This window comes from Amblyomma maculatum, chromosome 1 (assembly GCF_055883805.1).
Source record: "Amblyomma maculatum isolate TAMU_Amacu chromosome 1, ASM5588380v1, whole genome shotgun sequence".
NCBI lineage: Eukaryota > Metazoa > Arthropoda > Arachnida > Ixodida > Ixodidae > Amblyomma > Amblyomma maculatum.
In genome coordinates, this window is record NC_139344.1 from 302004613 (window position 1) to 302020432 (window position 15820).

Sequence of the window (15820 nt, forward strand, 5' to 3'; positions counted from 1 at the left end):
CTGTGTTTTCGAGCATAATTCTCAATCGAACAGTGGGTGCGTCACGAGGTACAAGAAAGAAAATCTTGAAACTTGATCAGTTTGTTTGCAGCTCTTGTAGGGACAGTCCACTGACTTTTTCAAGTTTTTTTCTTGCTTCCTTCACAAGCTCCATCCCCAAATTAACTAATATCCGGCAGTAGATTGCCTCTATAATCTTCTGGTAGTTGCTCAACATGTAGCATAGTTCAGATGCGAAGTCAGAACCGCATTAGTGCTACCTTGAGCGGATTTTCACTTTGGCCAGCTTCTCCACGTTAACTGGATGCAGGCCCCTGGTATATTCCGGCTGGGGATTATGATCATCTCGACAAAGTCACATGCAGTATCAGAATTTTCTTATTGGAGCTAGTGATTCATAACCACACATGAACTGCACCACACACTCTAATGATATTGATTACATACTGTGTTGTAACCCTGGATTTGTGCAGGATGTAGAGGTAAGCGGAACGGATCGTTGCAGTGGCCACAGGATGGTAAGGTCTCGAGTTAATCTAAATTTGAAGAGGAAAGGGAACAGATTAGGGAGGAAGTAGTCAGCGAATTAGCGGTAAGTGGAAAAGTAGAAGAATTCAGGGTCTCGCTACAGAATAGATATTCAGTGCTAACCGAGGAAGCCGACCTTAGCCTAGAAGCAATGAACAATAATTTCAGAGATATTAGCGATAGAAGCAGGCGGTAGGATAGTTGGAGAGGATACTGGTAAACAATCTAAAGAGAAGAAAGATTTGATTAAGAAGCACCAAAGTATGAAAGCCTCCAACCCAACAGACGTGATAGAACTGGCAGACATATCAAAGCTAATCAATAAGCGCAAGGTAGTCGACATAAGGAGGTATAACATGGGGAAAATTGAGCATGCTCTAAAGAACAGTCCTAGCCTGAAAGCAGTAAAGAGGAAATTAGGCATAGGCAAAAATCAGATGTATGCGCTAAGATACAAGACGGGCAATGTCATTACTAATATGGACAAGATAGTCAAACTAGCCGAGGAGTTATATACTGACCAATACAGTAGCTAAAGTAGTCCGGAGAATAATGAGATTGGCAGTAGCAATGAACAATCCGATATTCTGCCAGTAATGAAGGACATGGTTAAGAAAGGGGGAAGACAGCTGTAGGCAGCTACAACTAGTAGCCTGCATGTGAGGCTAAAAAAATCTTGTCTATAGTGGCTGCACAGGAACCATACTTCTGCATAAAGAAAGTAATAAAATCCCCTTAAGGAAAGGCATTAGGCAAGGAGACTGCTATACACGGCTTGCGTCAGGAGGTATTGAGGGACATTCTAGTGGAAATCAAGATGATGAAATGGGCATGGGCGGGGCATGTAGTGCAAAGAAAGGATAACCGATAGTCGTTAAGGGTAACAAACCGGATTCCAATGGAAGGAGAACATAGCAGGGGGCAGCAGAAAATTAGGTGGGTGGAGGAGGTTAACAAGTTTGCAGGGGTCAAGTGGATGCAGCCAGCACAGGACCAGGAGAAATATGGAAGAGACGTTTGCCCTGCAGCGAGTACAACCTTGGGGATGATGATTATAAGAGCAAAATGGCAATTCTTGAAAACTCTTTCAATCGGGCAGTACAGGACAAGCCCTGAAAGGTCTCGTTTAATCCATGGGTTTGATATCAGTCAGGCTGTTGTTGCCATGGGGAAGTGCACGAGAGATGTTTACTCGTCACAGCCAGCTATGGTGGGAGGAGCTTGCCCGACATCCTGGTGGCGCTGATGGCCCGAGACAAGCCGACCGAGATGCAGCTGGCAGCCGCCAAATGCCTGACCTTCCTGAGCAGAGCGGGCGCTTTGAGCTCAGAGGACCCCCGGATTGTGTTCCGGGCTCTGCCCACCTTGGTGCGCATGTGCAAGAAGGAACGGACCCCCGAGGAGCGGGCACATGGGGCTGAGACTCTGGCCTACCTGGCAGAGGTGGACACGGAGCTGCAGCGCATTGCCAGCATCAGTGACCACCTGATTCCCACCCTGGCTGAACTGCTTAAGTATCAGCCGCCCTCGGCTGTGGTTCTCTACAAGGGACCTGTGCCAGCAGTCACCATGAAAAAGGTACTGGGAGGACTCAGCCCCAGTTGGGTATGAATTGAGAAATGGAGAAATTTCTGCTTTTGTATTGTCCTTTATCCCTGTGTAAATCTGTGCTCAGTTGGGTGCCTGGATATCCCATCAAAAATCTTGGATAATTTGAAGCCCTTGAGAAAATGTGCTTCACATGGGGCACATTGGTTTCCTGGTGTGGTCAAGGCAGCATATACTGGCACTCAAGCAGCATTTTTTATTTTACACCAGGTTCTTGTTAATGATATTTTCTTTTCAGGTCTAGATCATGTGAGGGATGAAAAATAATTGCTGGTTCTTGAATTATCTAGGTGGATTGTAAGCAGTTGTTCATCATGTGGTAGGTAGTGCATGCGGGGCTGGCGTGGTATAATCTCAAGGATGCTCTTGGATATTTATTGTTCTGGCATCTCTATTCGTTTCAGCAGACCAGAAATGGTGACCGTGACTCTTGTTACCTGACGACCATTTAGCTGCTATACAGAATGGGCAATCAGGCACGTTGTAAGCACTAAGCTGTACTGCACCTTTTGGTATGAATTTCAAAGTTATGGTATTTTATGAAAAAGAAGTTGTCAAACATATGAAACGTTCCTGTGCTAGTTGGGTTTCAAGGTGGAATCCTTCAACTGTTTAATGTAATCATTGGATCCACATGTGTGATGATTATGCATGCATTCTTTAATTTGAAAACATGAAATGGGCAACACAATCTTGTTGCAGCTTGAACAGGAGGTGAAGGTGATGCAGGAGCTGAGACAGGCGGCCTTCAAGGCCTTTGCAGCCCTGGGCGCCAATGACGAGGACATTCGCAAGAAGATAATCGAGACAGACACGCTCATGGAGCACGTGGTATCGAGCCTCTCAGACACGAACCCCCGTGTGCGGCTGGCGGCCGTCCGCTGTCTGCACTCACTGTCCCGCTCGGTGCAGCAGCTGCGCACCACCTTCCAGGACCACGCGGTGTGGCGGCCGCTTATGCGCCTCCTCCACAATGCCCCGGATGACATCCTGCTTGTGGCCTCCTCCACCCTCTGCAACCTGCTGCTCGAATTCTCGCCCAGCAAGGAGGCATGTTGCTTAATATTTTGGAGGAGCCCTTTGCTTGCTGCAGTAAACTATCAGTAGTACAGTCGAACCCGGTTATATCGAACCCGGATATATCGAATTTTGGTTATATCGAACTCACGGAATATCCCCTTGAAAATCCCATGTAAAAGTATAGGAAAGCCGCGTCATATATCGAACTCAATTTCGCCGGTCGTTCGATATATCGAACTCCGCACTACGCACTGGAAAGTGTGCCTTCCCCAAAGACGATCGCATCACTCTTGGCCGTTTGCCGCGTGACGTTTTCAAGCCACGCGCGGAAGAAATGAGAGGGGACAGTTCTGGACAGCGCCGCGCCCATTCGCCAAAGGCGCGCGCATCTGCAGTTATCGTTTCCCGCGCGCCAACACATGACGTTTGCAAGCCATGAGCGTGGGTGTGCCCATTCTTTTGCCGAGCTCTCTCCTTCAGCACGCGCTACGCATGCGCCAAGCCAGCTCAGCCCGTTTTCAGACAGACGTGGGACGCTTTCTCCAGCGTGTGTTACGAACCCTCTGCGCGCAGCGGCTGACGTGGCTATGGCGCCTGCGGACGTTAAGAAGCGGCAGCTCTCTGTTTTTTTATTTTTTTTTTTTGCGAGAGCCATTCTTTCTTATTGTGCTGTACGCGCGACGTAGCGTAAGATATGGCGGCTGCGGACGTTAAGAAGCGGCAGGCTTTTTTTTTTTTTTTGGCGGGAGCCGTTTATCTTTGCATGTATAAATCAAGGGAAGCACGCCGTCAGCTGCTGCGATCATGACGCCCGCCCCAAGCGCGGCGTGATAAATCGAACCAGACTTGTGCAATCAAGCCATCACGGGCACTCTGCCAAGTTCGCTCCCCGCCACCGGAGGAGCTATAAAAAGATAAACGCGCCCTGACGTTACCGCTGCGCAACATCTTGGCATGCTGCCAAGAAATGAGCTGTGGATGCGACGACCGAAACGGAGTGACGCGCGCCATCGGCATGCAAGCGAAAATGCTCGCGATTTCTGCCGCCGCAGCGACACAGAAACCTTGTTTTGAGCTGCCGCGGTGGCTCGAGCGGCGAGTGGGACGCAGTTCCAACAAGTTGGAAATTTTTCGCTCTGTCGCTGCTGCTCGTCGCTGAGATCGCTTAATCGCTTGCATGTGAGCGAGCTGGCCTTAAAGCATTTTTTTTTTTTCAAATTCTCAGGCGCAAAAGTGGAGAGAGGGTTCATTATGCGAGTGGGTTGATTACGCGGCAAATACGGTATCGTTTTTTCGCATCGTAAGTAACGTCACAAGCCAATTTCTGTATATCGAATTATCGATATATCGATTTTTTTCGCGATCCCCTTCGAGTTCGATATATCCGGGTTCGACTGTGTAAGTTAAAATGAGCTTTTGCCTTTCTTCCATTCATGAATGAATCATTTGAAATGTATGGATAAGAAATCTGTTTGGCTTACATTTTTTGGCCAAATTGACGACATATTTCTGTATTCGAGTAGCAAGGACTCAGCACAGTTGAGATCCGCAAAATTTGGCAGTGGACGACTTCTCGCAGTGAATGATACGCAACCATGTCGGTGCGGAGAATATTAGCCCCGCTTCTCTAGGTTTGAATTTTATATTCTGTCACATTTTTGACCCCCTTCAAGTCTGAATTAATGAGGCCCGACCTTCAACTGCTCATAATTAGGCACAGCTGCTAATTCCTCTGGTGAAGGATATCGCTCGACATGGCAGATAGAGGGTCTCACAATTTGATTGATAGTGCCACACTCCTAAATCCTATGCTAGGCTATAGTACAGGTCTTTGGTTTTATATATTTTTACAATTCACCTTTCCTTTCACTAGATGGCGCCAATAAGAAGGTAAAAATGGATAAATTCGATGGAAAAGAAACAGAGTGCAGAATTATACTGAAAATGGAAAAGGCAGATCGGGAAGGAAGCTTTCTTTGATAACTCAAGAAGAAATTTAACAATGAAGATGACGCATGTGCTGTATGTGGTTCAGTTCAGTTCAGCTCAGTCGTTCAGTCGTGTCCGACTCTTCGTGACCCTATGGACCATGTCACGCCACGCTTTCCGGTCTCTTACTATCTTCCTAATATCACATAACTTCATCTGCAGTGCCTCGAGGATACCATCTAACCATCGCGTTCGCTGCCTACCCCTTCTCCGGCGACCCTCAACTTTTCCTAACATCAAATCTTTCTCCAGCGACTCCTCTCTTCTCATCAGATGACCAAAGTAGCTGAGCTTTAACTTTAGAATTTGACCCTCCAATGAGCAGTCAGGGTTTATGGTCGACAATATCGACTGGTTTGACCTTCTGGCAGTCCAAGGAACTCTCAAGAGTCTTCGCCAGCACCACAATTCAAATGCGTCAATTCTTCGGCGGTCAGCCTTTTTCACAGTCCAACTCTCGCATCCATACATCACAACTGGAAAGACCATAGCACGAGTTATACGGCTCTTGGTTGGCAGACTAATGTCTCTGCTCTTTACTAGGCGGTCAAGGCTAACCATTACTCTCTTTCCCAGAAGCAGGCGTCTCCTAATTTCATGGCTGCAGTCTCCTTCCGAGGTAATCTTGGAGACCAGGAACAGAAAATCTGTCGGAGCTTCCACTTCTTGTCCATTGATTGGCTCTAAAAAAACAACACATACAACATTGATGTGTTGGTAACAGGAGTGCAACAGCTGAGCCAATTGCACCATTTTGATACAGCGGCATATTTCTGTGCCATAAGCGCAAAATTTGTTGAATTTGCACCAGAATGCGCCGAACAACTGCAAAAGTGATAACTCTCTGCGACTGTGATACGGCCAGTCGCGACGTTTCAGACACTCCAGCGCGCGTCACTGGCCTTTTATTTTTATTTTGAGATGGCGTCACGCCGTTCTAACGCCTACTCATATTTTCCTTTCTAGCATTCACGTGCTTCCTCTACTCTGAGTACGCTGAACTGTCGTGGTTTGAGGATGCTTCAACGCACGGGTCACGGACACTGGTTTTTAGCATTTTTCGCTTCAAACAGCATTTAGCTATCACACTTTCCAATAATTTTGCGGCAGTGGACTATGCCCGCCCCAAGCGGCGGCGTGATAAATCGAACCAGACTTGTGCAATCAAGCCATCACGGGCACTCTTCCAAGTTCACTGCCTGCCACCGCAGGAGCTATCAAAAGATAAATGCGCCCCGACGTTATCTCTGCGCAGCATCTTGGCACGCTGCCAAGAGATGAGCTGTGGATGAGATGACTGAAACGGAGTGACGCGCGCAATCTACATGCAAGCGAAAACGCTCGCGATTTCTGCCGCGCGGCGACAGAGAAACCTTGTTTTTAGCTGCTGCGGTGGCTCGAGCAGCGAGAGGGTTCAACAAGTTGGAAATTTTTCGCTCTGTCGCTGCCGCTCGTCGCTGAGGACGCTCAATCGTTTGCATGTGAGCGAGCTGGCCTTAATGCTTTTTTTTTTTTTCGAATTACTCGGGTGCAAAAGTGGATGGAAGTGGGTTGATTACGCGACAAATACGGTATCGGTTTTTCGCATCGTAAGTGCCGTCACAAGCCGATTTCTGTATATCGAACTATTTCGCGATCCCCTTCGAGTTCGATATATCCGGGTTCGACTGTATATATATATTTTTTTGGTACTGCACTCGCTTTTAAGCACAGGCTGATAGCAGTCATGGCTTTGAATTGGGTTCTACCGGAGCTGCCGTCGCGCGACACAAGCTGTGGATTTCGCAGACAGTAAAACATTGTTTTAAGAGTCTTGCGAGCAAGAACCCCTGATTGAGATTGTCAGACCACGCTAAATGCAAAAAAAAAAAAAGAAAAAGAGAGAGAGAGAGAGAAAAAAAAACATTCTCTAGTGTTAAGTGGGTTAAGTGGAGAAATATGGGAGAGTCCTTCGCCCTGCAAATTTGCCAAGCGCCTGTGATAGGTGGCCCTTGCTAGATTTTCTTTGGATCACGCCCATACGATCTGATATACAAATCTTTTTTTCTTTTTTTTTTTTGTCCCGAAGGTAAGGTTTCTTCCCTGTTTAACAGCTCCAAAATTTAAATTCATGCTGCGAAATGCAGTTTTGTTTTTTTGTGTGAGCTGCTCCAAATACGGATTTTACTGCTCCAAAACTAAGATTTTGCTGCTCCAAAAATTGCTACAAATCCTATTTCTGCTGTTGTACCCCTGTTGTAAAAGAATGCAAAAAAAAAAAGTATATTAAGATCCGAATTTTCTGATTTTGAAAAGTTTTATGGTTGAATGAGGTATACCAAGATATTTAGTACTGACACTTGCATTGCATTAAAGTGCACATTAGCATGCTTTGACATCAAGCATGAACAGCTTCTTTTTCAGAATTCAGTCCGCATTTGCGTTGCCCTCAATGCAAAAGAGATTTAGTAACAAATCTCTCCATTGATTCCTGCTTTGTTTCCGGATGCTTTGCCCTTAAACACTCGGTGAAGAAGCCATCGCGATCGCTGGCAAGTATCTGCTTTCCCACATCATGGGAAGTTTTTTTCACCCAACAGGAAAGGCGAACATGCTGTGCTCGTCTTGTCCTTTTAAAAGCGCTAAGGAATAAGCTTGTGATATCAGATTTAACTCTTTTGATGTAAGCACATAGTTGCCAATTTTTTTACCCTTAAGGTGTGCCACTGGGCATCAAATTGTTCCTCCTTGTTGTATGTTAGCCGTTCTTGGATGCTTCGCTCCTTTGGACGCACTGTAGGAAAGTGGGAGAGCTCCACTCTTGTTTTTTTTTTTATCATATTCCCTCAGGTTTGCACATCTCCAATTAATCACCAGACATATCATTTGTCAAATTTCGAATTTAGTAACTGGGAGAAAAGTAGTGTGGGAGATTTTTTACTGCCTATAGTTTTGACCGTACAAAACGGGAAATCGCATGAACGAGATTCTGCTGTAATATTTTTGCAAATTATCAATAGTATCAACTAGCCTCTGTGTAAAGTAGACAGTTTTCGAACGTTATACATTTTAGCAAACACTTGGTAGCGAACAGTGTAGTAAAACTCTAATGGGAATCCTTGGAGGCCGCTATGGGAAGTCCCGGCTGCCCTATTGCGGCTGTAGGCGTGGTACAGCAGATTCGCTATTTGTGCTGCATCCGGGACTCTTTGAAAGTGGGTGAATATTTAATTCTTTGCCTGCTGGAAAGAAAAGCTCATAGGCTGTGCTGTCTCAAAATGAGCCTTGTCACATAGCATTGTTTTATCTTTAGTTTTGTGTACGTGGCGCCATCTAGCAGCTAAGTTGAGAAATCAAGGGACAGAAAAAACGCATATGAACAGGACAGTCTTCAACTGCTGTTTATTGCTCTCAAAGGGCTGGCCATCAGACATGCGCAGAGGCGGAGTGCCACGCTTTAGGTATAACTTTTTTCTTTTAGATAGATACCCAGATGGGAGTGCTGATACAGTTTGGTCTAGGAAGCCTACATGTTGCGCCGCCCGGCTTAGGGTGGTGCTCGCGGTAAGTGGAGCTGGACTTTTAGAACGCTGATAAAAGTGGCAATCTCGTGCACAAAGCAGCCAGGAAAAAGCAAAAACACGACGCACGATCCATTTCGTATAGTAATACAATTAAAACATTTATACATGCCAAATCAATATACATGGCTGTACTGGACTCATGTACAATTGGTATATTTGTGTCGCACAAATACGACTAGCAACCATTGGTGTAGTTAAACAATATGACAAATATATCCATGTATCAGACAAAATACCTATTGTCAATTAGACCAATTCATATTCGTAATAGCCCTATACAAAGTCATAAGACCAAATAAATCCATTAGAAATCCCATAGAACCAATAAATGTTCTGTATTGGACTCATAGAAATCCGTATTGGAATTATTGCTAAGAATCTCATGCCAGGGTTGCCTGTTTTGGCCAAAAATGGCCGTCAAGCTTGGTGGGCCGCCATGTTGGTCCCCAGGTTACAAGTGACACGCTTTGTATATGTGGAACCAGGCTGAGGTGAAAGGAGAATTTGGTCGTATTAGCTAATTAGGAACCTTGCATGGTTTTTTGGGGAAATATGACAGGTTTGTAATTAAGCCAAAATGACATTTCTTAGTCGGATGTATCGTTCGCCGTCGCATTGTTTTAATGCGTAGCATTACTCTGCTGGCGAGCATCGTGTACAGATGTGTAGTGTCCCCGCAGTAGCTGTGTTATATTTTAGCTACAATACCAGAATTCTTATATCAATGGAAAGCTTATATCGAGTATAATTTCACTAACATTATTGTGGGTGGTAATTAAGAATAGTTAATTAGTTGATTGCGATTAAATATTGAACTGCAGTAGCATCAAGTCATATTTCGTTAGATTACGTCGAGTATAATTGCGTTTAACTATGGGCAAGTCTTAATTAATTGCCATTATTTAATTAACTGTGATTAAGAACTGAACTTCAGGCTGTAGCATCGTCATATATTATTGGATACCTTATATCTGGTATGATTTCAATGCAGTAATTTGTGTTCTTTGTCAAGACTATGAGTCATGATTACACAATGTCTTAGGCTCCACTCGTTACAGTATGCTGAGTCATGATATGTGCATGTGACTAATACCCCAGTCAAGCGTGCAAGTTAAAGTGCACTGCCGGCTAGGCTACGCACTCGCCCCTCAAAGTTCCATTTTGCAAACGCACTCTGACCTGAGTGTACACTTTGGCAAGTGCACTTATGTTACACCGTTTAGCAGCGGTAGAGGGCACTTTTTCTAAATGACACTTGCCTTAAGTGCACTTTATTTTGTGTGCTTGACAGGGGTATTAGAGTCATGAATATTGATTATGACTACCAGTTAGGATCACAGATAATGGTTTTGCAGACTACAAATATTGCAGTATGCTACTTTGTGAAATGCTTAGTCATGCTATCTTGCATTATAACTGCGAGTCACGATTCAGTATGACTGAACTTCCCCTTTGTCCAAGTTTTCATTTTTGCAAATATATCAATGAATTGATTAATTACACAATATAAGCTTTTAATAAGCATCATCAAGTATCCGCTTTTCATCCCGAGCATTTTGACACCTTTGAAACCCATTACCAATTTTCATTTTTACGATTACCTAATTGATCAATTACATGCTCATAATTTTCTTAATTAGCCTCACAAAGCATTGGCTTTTCATTCTGAACATTTTGACACCTTTGAACCTCATTTTTGGCAATTTTTCATTTTAGTTATTTCTATTAATTGATTAATTGTATGCTCTAAATTTTCCTAATTAGCATCATCTAGCATTGGCTTCGCATTCTGAGGAATTTGGCACCCTTGAACCCCTTTTTTCCCATTCTTCATTTTTTCGGTTATTTTAATTGATTAATTGACGAATTATACTTTCGAAGTTCTTTTAATCAGCGTCATCAAGCAGGGTGTCTATACTTCGTTTCATACATCAAGTGCAACACTGCCAAAGCTACAGCTCTTGTTTGCGCTTTCCGCATCCGCGATGAAAAATAGTCCCTGCTCTTTACGAGAGGAAATAGTAGTCATTTTGTCTGCAAGCTTAATACATATTACATTTGCCATCAACTTCATAAAGAGCACCCTTTTTAGGGAGAAATGATCGGATTCGGTGAATTTGTATGTTTTTTATGTCGTTTTCGTTCGTGTCTCATTTTCGCTGCCCCACAACTTTGCCTGCTGTTCCACTAGATGGCGCTGGCTGTGCCCTCCGCGCTGCGCATCTCAGTTTGAGAAAATGGTTCTTCGGTGCGCATTTTTTCTATAAGATCCGCATTGCGAAGATGTCTAGGCATGCGAAGCAAGTTATTGCAAACGTGTATGCTTGCAATAGAGCCAGTTTTCGCAGGAACCACTCGACCACAAAGGCAAAGCGGACGGGCTCATTGCCAGTGCATGGGAGTAACATCGCCTCTTTTTTTTTTTTTCTTGCGGACTACTTGCGTAGCTTTCGCTGCGTTGCACCTGATGTATGAAACGGAGTATTGCAACCAGAAAAACCGGGAAAACCGCGAATTGTCAAGGAAATTTCATGCACCAAGAGAAATCGGGGAAATGTCGGGAAAAGCATAAAAAATTTCGCCAAGTGAGGGAAAATGGCATGATATAGGTGCAGTGAATTTGCATTTCAAACTGGCGCACAGCAAGTATATGTTATTCATGCAGATTTTTTTTCTTTGTGCTGAGAGCGCGGCTCCCACCGTGGCCGCAAGGCGAGGCGCGATATATTACTTTGACGCCAGTGCGTGGCTAAGCTGTCGCAATAGAAGAACCAATACGCACGTGAGTTGGGTGCTCAATAAAATATGCGGAAGCGCTGCGTGAGAGTAGTACGCGACAAAAAGCTGTAATAATTGCGCCTGCAGCGGCCAGCGCGAAAGGGGTCGGCGAGCTGAGCTACAGCTGAGGTTCTTTGTGACATTCCAGCGGTTGACTGCTCACATCTTTGCGATAAGCTTCTGCGCTTCGTGTGCACGATAAAAATTTTTAACACTTTCATGTCCACAATCACGAACTCGGTACCAGCATGTCATTCCGCCAAGGTGAAACTCTCGTTGACTCTTGAACTTTCCCGACAGCAGAACGGACTTCTGCCGTAGAGTAGTACGCGGTAGTATGCAGCGGTGGCGTCAACTCAGTGTACCGTGAACCGGGATGCAATTTGCGCTGTAATTTGAACCCGCGGTGTCGTCATCGAGCAGCGTGGTTGATGTTCCTGCACATCTAACAAGTCTGGCACCGGCTGTAACTCAGGTCCTGAGGGCACGCTTGTGGCCGGCGTCTTCTGGTTTTTGTTCCACGCCCATTTCTTACGGCATCCAAAGCCTCGTTGCGTGCACTGTTTTACAATCTACGATTTTCTGGCATCTCGATCGCAAGGAAAAGCTCTGCACAAAGTGTGTATCGAGAAACACGAGCGCAAATGGAGACGCGCATGAAACTGCGACCACGGCGGCGAACACAAAACAGCAAGAAAAAAAAATGCCGTGCTGATCACGCCAGCCAATGGGACATGCGGAATGGCGCGCCGCGTGAGAGCTAATCAAAGTGCATAAATGGCCTTCGAAAAACCGGCGCGCGCAGCCAGTCCATTTGAGTGAAGCCATTTTGAGATAGCTCAAATTGCGCACGAGGAAAATAGTTCGAAACCAAGCCCAAGATGGCGTTGATCGGCCGGCTGCAACGCCCACAAAGCACCCAGGAATTTCGAACAAAATTCCTCTTTTCGGGGGGCATTTCGTGGCTGCCGTGACATTTTGAAAGCCTGTTTATCGCATTTCCTAACCGAATTCAGCGTTAGTAATTTGATTGCAGGTGCTCGAAAGTATAAATGTTCCGAAAGTGTGCTTTTCTCGAAATCGATTTTTGATCATTTTCGACCATTCTAAGACTCTAATCTCCCCTTAATTAACTCTACAGCTGTTATCTTTAAGAATTTTCTCTACTGAAAGTCTTCAACTAATTATATTTTCCAGCTGATTGTACAGGGTCGTCCACTTCTAGCTAGAACACGGTCACTGCTTTTAAAGCAACATTGTATCTGACGCAGGCAGATATCGATGAAAAGCGATGCAAGCACACAGAGACACGGATGTGCTGCTTCACATGGCCAGCCACTTTAGATTACTGCGTGGCCGGGTCGGATGCAATGACACCTTGAAAGCAGTGACCGTGTTATAGCTAGAAGTGGACGAGGCTGTACATTTATCAGGGCCGCATTTATCACTAGGGATTGCGCAGGCAGGACCGGCCTCGAGGGAGCACGCGCGCTCTCCCTCGAGACCAGCTGTGGCCTAGAGTGCCTTGAAACATTGAGGCATTCTATATACACCCGAATTTTGACCAATCAATACCGCCGTTTTTTGATACACGGTGCCTATAGGAAATTTCGCACTGTTAGTATCAAACAGCTCTGCTGAGGCTGGCATCAGTGCGCTTTTAGTTTTCAGTAAACTTGCGACATTCTTAATGGCCATTAACACTAATAACAGCCTCTCCCTATTGTAAACTGCAGAATATGATTAACAAACAGCTTTTTTGGGGGAATTATTTGTCTATACTCATTATCATCAGTTCAGTTCAGTCGTTCAGTCGTGTCTGACTCTTCATGACCCTATGGACCATGTCACGCCACGCTTTCCGGTCTCTCACCATCTTCCTAACATCACATTATCATCAGCAGGTACATTTTTGAGCCTCTTCACTCGTCACGGAATTTGACCTGAAATAATCAGGAAAACCTGAAAAAGTCAGGGATTTTGAAAATAGTGGTTTGCTAGACACTTTGTCAAGCATAGGCTTTACATTGTAAGTATTTTAACACCTTTGAATCCCCCTTTTCTAGTTTTTCTTTATTTGTTTTTCATTTAATTCATCAATTAATTTCGATTTCTTCCTCGTCATCACCTATGACCACTAATCACTCATCAATCACTAGAACCACAAATTATGATTTTTTTATGCAGCCACCAATCATTTCTGACACACGTTGCAGACGCATCGCGTGTCAGAATACAACTGCCACTATTACGCCGATGGCTTTTTGTCCGAATGAGCTGTATAAGCTATCTCTTAATATTCATCGCAGTGCGCAACTAAAATTTATCACAGTGAGCAATGAAGAAAAAGTCGTGCCGCAGTGTACGAGCGCCAACCTCCCCTGCATGCAGAGCTTCCGGCCCTAGCCTGACCACGCCAGTTCAGTTGGGGACCAAAATTGCCCCGCTAGCTCAACTGGCAACACTGGTCTTTAGCGTGCGCTGGCAAGTGCCCCTTCAAAGGCTGGTACCACCCTAAGCCGGACGCAATATATAGGCTCCCTAGTTTGGTCCTTCTTTGTCTAGGCTTCAAAAATCTCTCGTTCTGCTTACATTTTTTTTGTTGCCAGCACTGTGAGAGATCGGTGTGCAGGGTTTGGGTCACCAGGGCATCTTTTGATAAGGCACCATCTGCAGTGATCAGTGAGGTTCCCCCCAGCTGATATGGATCCCGCTGCCAAGCGATGCTCTCTCAGCCTTTCATTTAAGCATCGACCTGATTGTCCAATATATGTCTTGGCGCAGTTGAGTGGGATTTTGTAAACGACATCAACGTTGCACGGAAGGAATTGCGTTTGCTGGTTTTTAGCACAAATTGGCTGCCTTGCCCCACCGTTTTGCCGTTCAGAGTTTGTGCACAGGTGCACAAGCTTTCAATACAAGTTCGATGCTACCCAGTTTTCACTTCTCTCAGTAGCCTTTCAACCATTTCTCTGGGCGAAGTTTTTGCAATGCCATGCTTTCAGGGATGCAGTGCTAGCAAGACTTATTTAGAGCAGCGCGGATGGCATTCATGGTGATGCCTTAGCTTAGAATATGCCGATTGGTAGCTGAGAATTTCTTTTTTTGTCCTCAGCTGATACAACCAGCAAACACGCGCCCTTTCAAATTTTATGCATATATCGAGGAACTGCAACCTAACGTCACTTGGCATTTCATTTGTGAAGGTTAAACCCTGGCTACTGCAACACATCAAGCACATTTCCTACCATATCTTTCCTATTGTCAAACTTTTCTTGGTTCATTACCATGAGGTAGTCGTCAACACATCTAAATATGCGTTTCATTTGTCACTGTTCATCCGCACAACAATACGTTGGTCACAATAGGCTAAGAAGACGTCACTGAGTGCTGGGGCGATGCAGGAACCAGTGCATATGCCATCCTTCTGAACATATTCTGCACCTTCATGCTTTACAACAGTCAATGAAAAAGTGAAACGAAACCAGGTTTAAAAGGATTGACATGCCAATAGCATTCTGAAAAGCAATTGGGTCGTGATTTCCCCCTGTGGCATTGAATAAAAAGGATGTATGGAAAAAGCAAAATTGAACTCCAAACATTATTCGTGATTCTTAACATAGTCCACTAGCTCATTAGATTTGGGAACCAAGAAAAGGTCCTTGACTTTCAGGACACTTAATTTCTCTTCCAGGAATCTAGAAAGAATGACCCCTTTTCTGTTACAGTCGTCCTCAGTGGTAGGTCATCTGTATGTGCTTTCGCGGTGAAGAAACTGCCGAGCACCATTTCTCACTTTCCCCAATTTTCTGGCCCAAATTGTCCCTTCACACAACCTTAACACCCGTCGTTTTGCTTTGCAGTTCGTCATGTTCGGGGTAATGAAATTGTTAGTTAATGTCATACTTTTGTTTTCTTCGTACAGGCATGACCACAAAACGACCTTCCTCATCCGCTACTAGTAGCTTAATGCATCACTGACGCCTTCGGAAATGCTCCTTCCCTTCTGTGGCTTTACTTGAAGTCCTTTTTATAGTTGCTCCACTGAAGTGTACAGAACTTGGGGCCTTTTCCACTTTCACAGTTGTGTAACGTGTCTTAGATGACTTTGCTGGCACATGGCTTCATTGTTGGCGCCCACAGGTGATGTCCACATTTGGGCTTGCATCTATCCTAGATGGTGAGATTCCTAGAAAAAACTCCGATGTGGTTGAATGATTACATCTTGTAAAAGACAGGGTACTAAAAATGATACTTATTAAGGCGGAAACTTGGGCAAACGCATTATATTTGATGGCAAATATTTTTTCTGCCTTGCTAGGTTGAGAAGAATG

The 15820-nt window shown here is 44.8% G+C and overlaps 1 protein-coding gene across 5 annotated transcripts in view; it reads left to right on the forward strand.

Moving 5' to 3' along the window:
* LOC146206939 (armadillo repeat-containing protein 8-like) overlaps positions 1-15820 on the forward strand; it is a 104150-nt gene that overhangs the window by 36760 nt on the left and 51570 nt on the right. For all 5 annotated transcript variants that reach the window (XM_084601518.1, XM_084602257.1, XM_084603014.1 and 2 more), the window contains 2 exons: positions 1730-2106; positions 2839-3186. In XM_084601518.1, coding sequence (XP_084457644.1) covers positions 1730-2106; positions 2839-3186 — 725 coding nt within the window. The remainder of the gene's footprint in view (positions 1-1729; positions 2107-2838; positions 3187-15820) is intronic.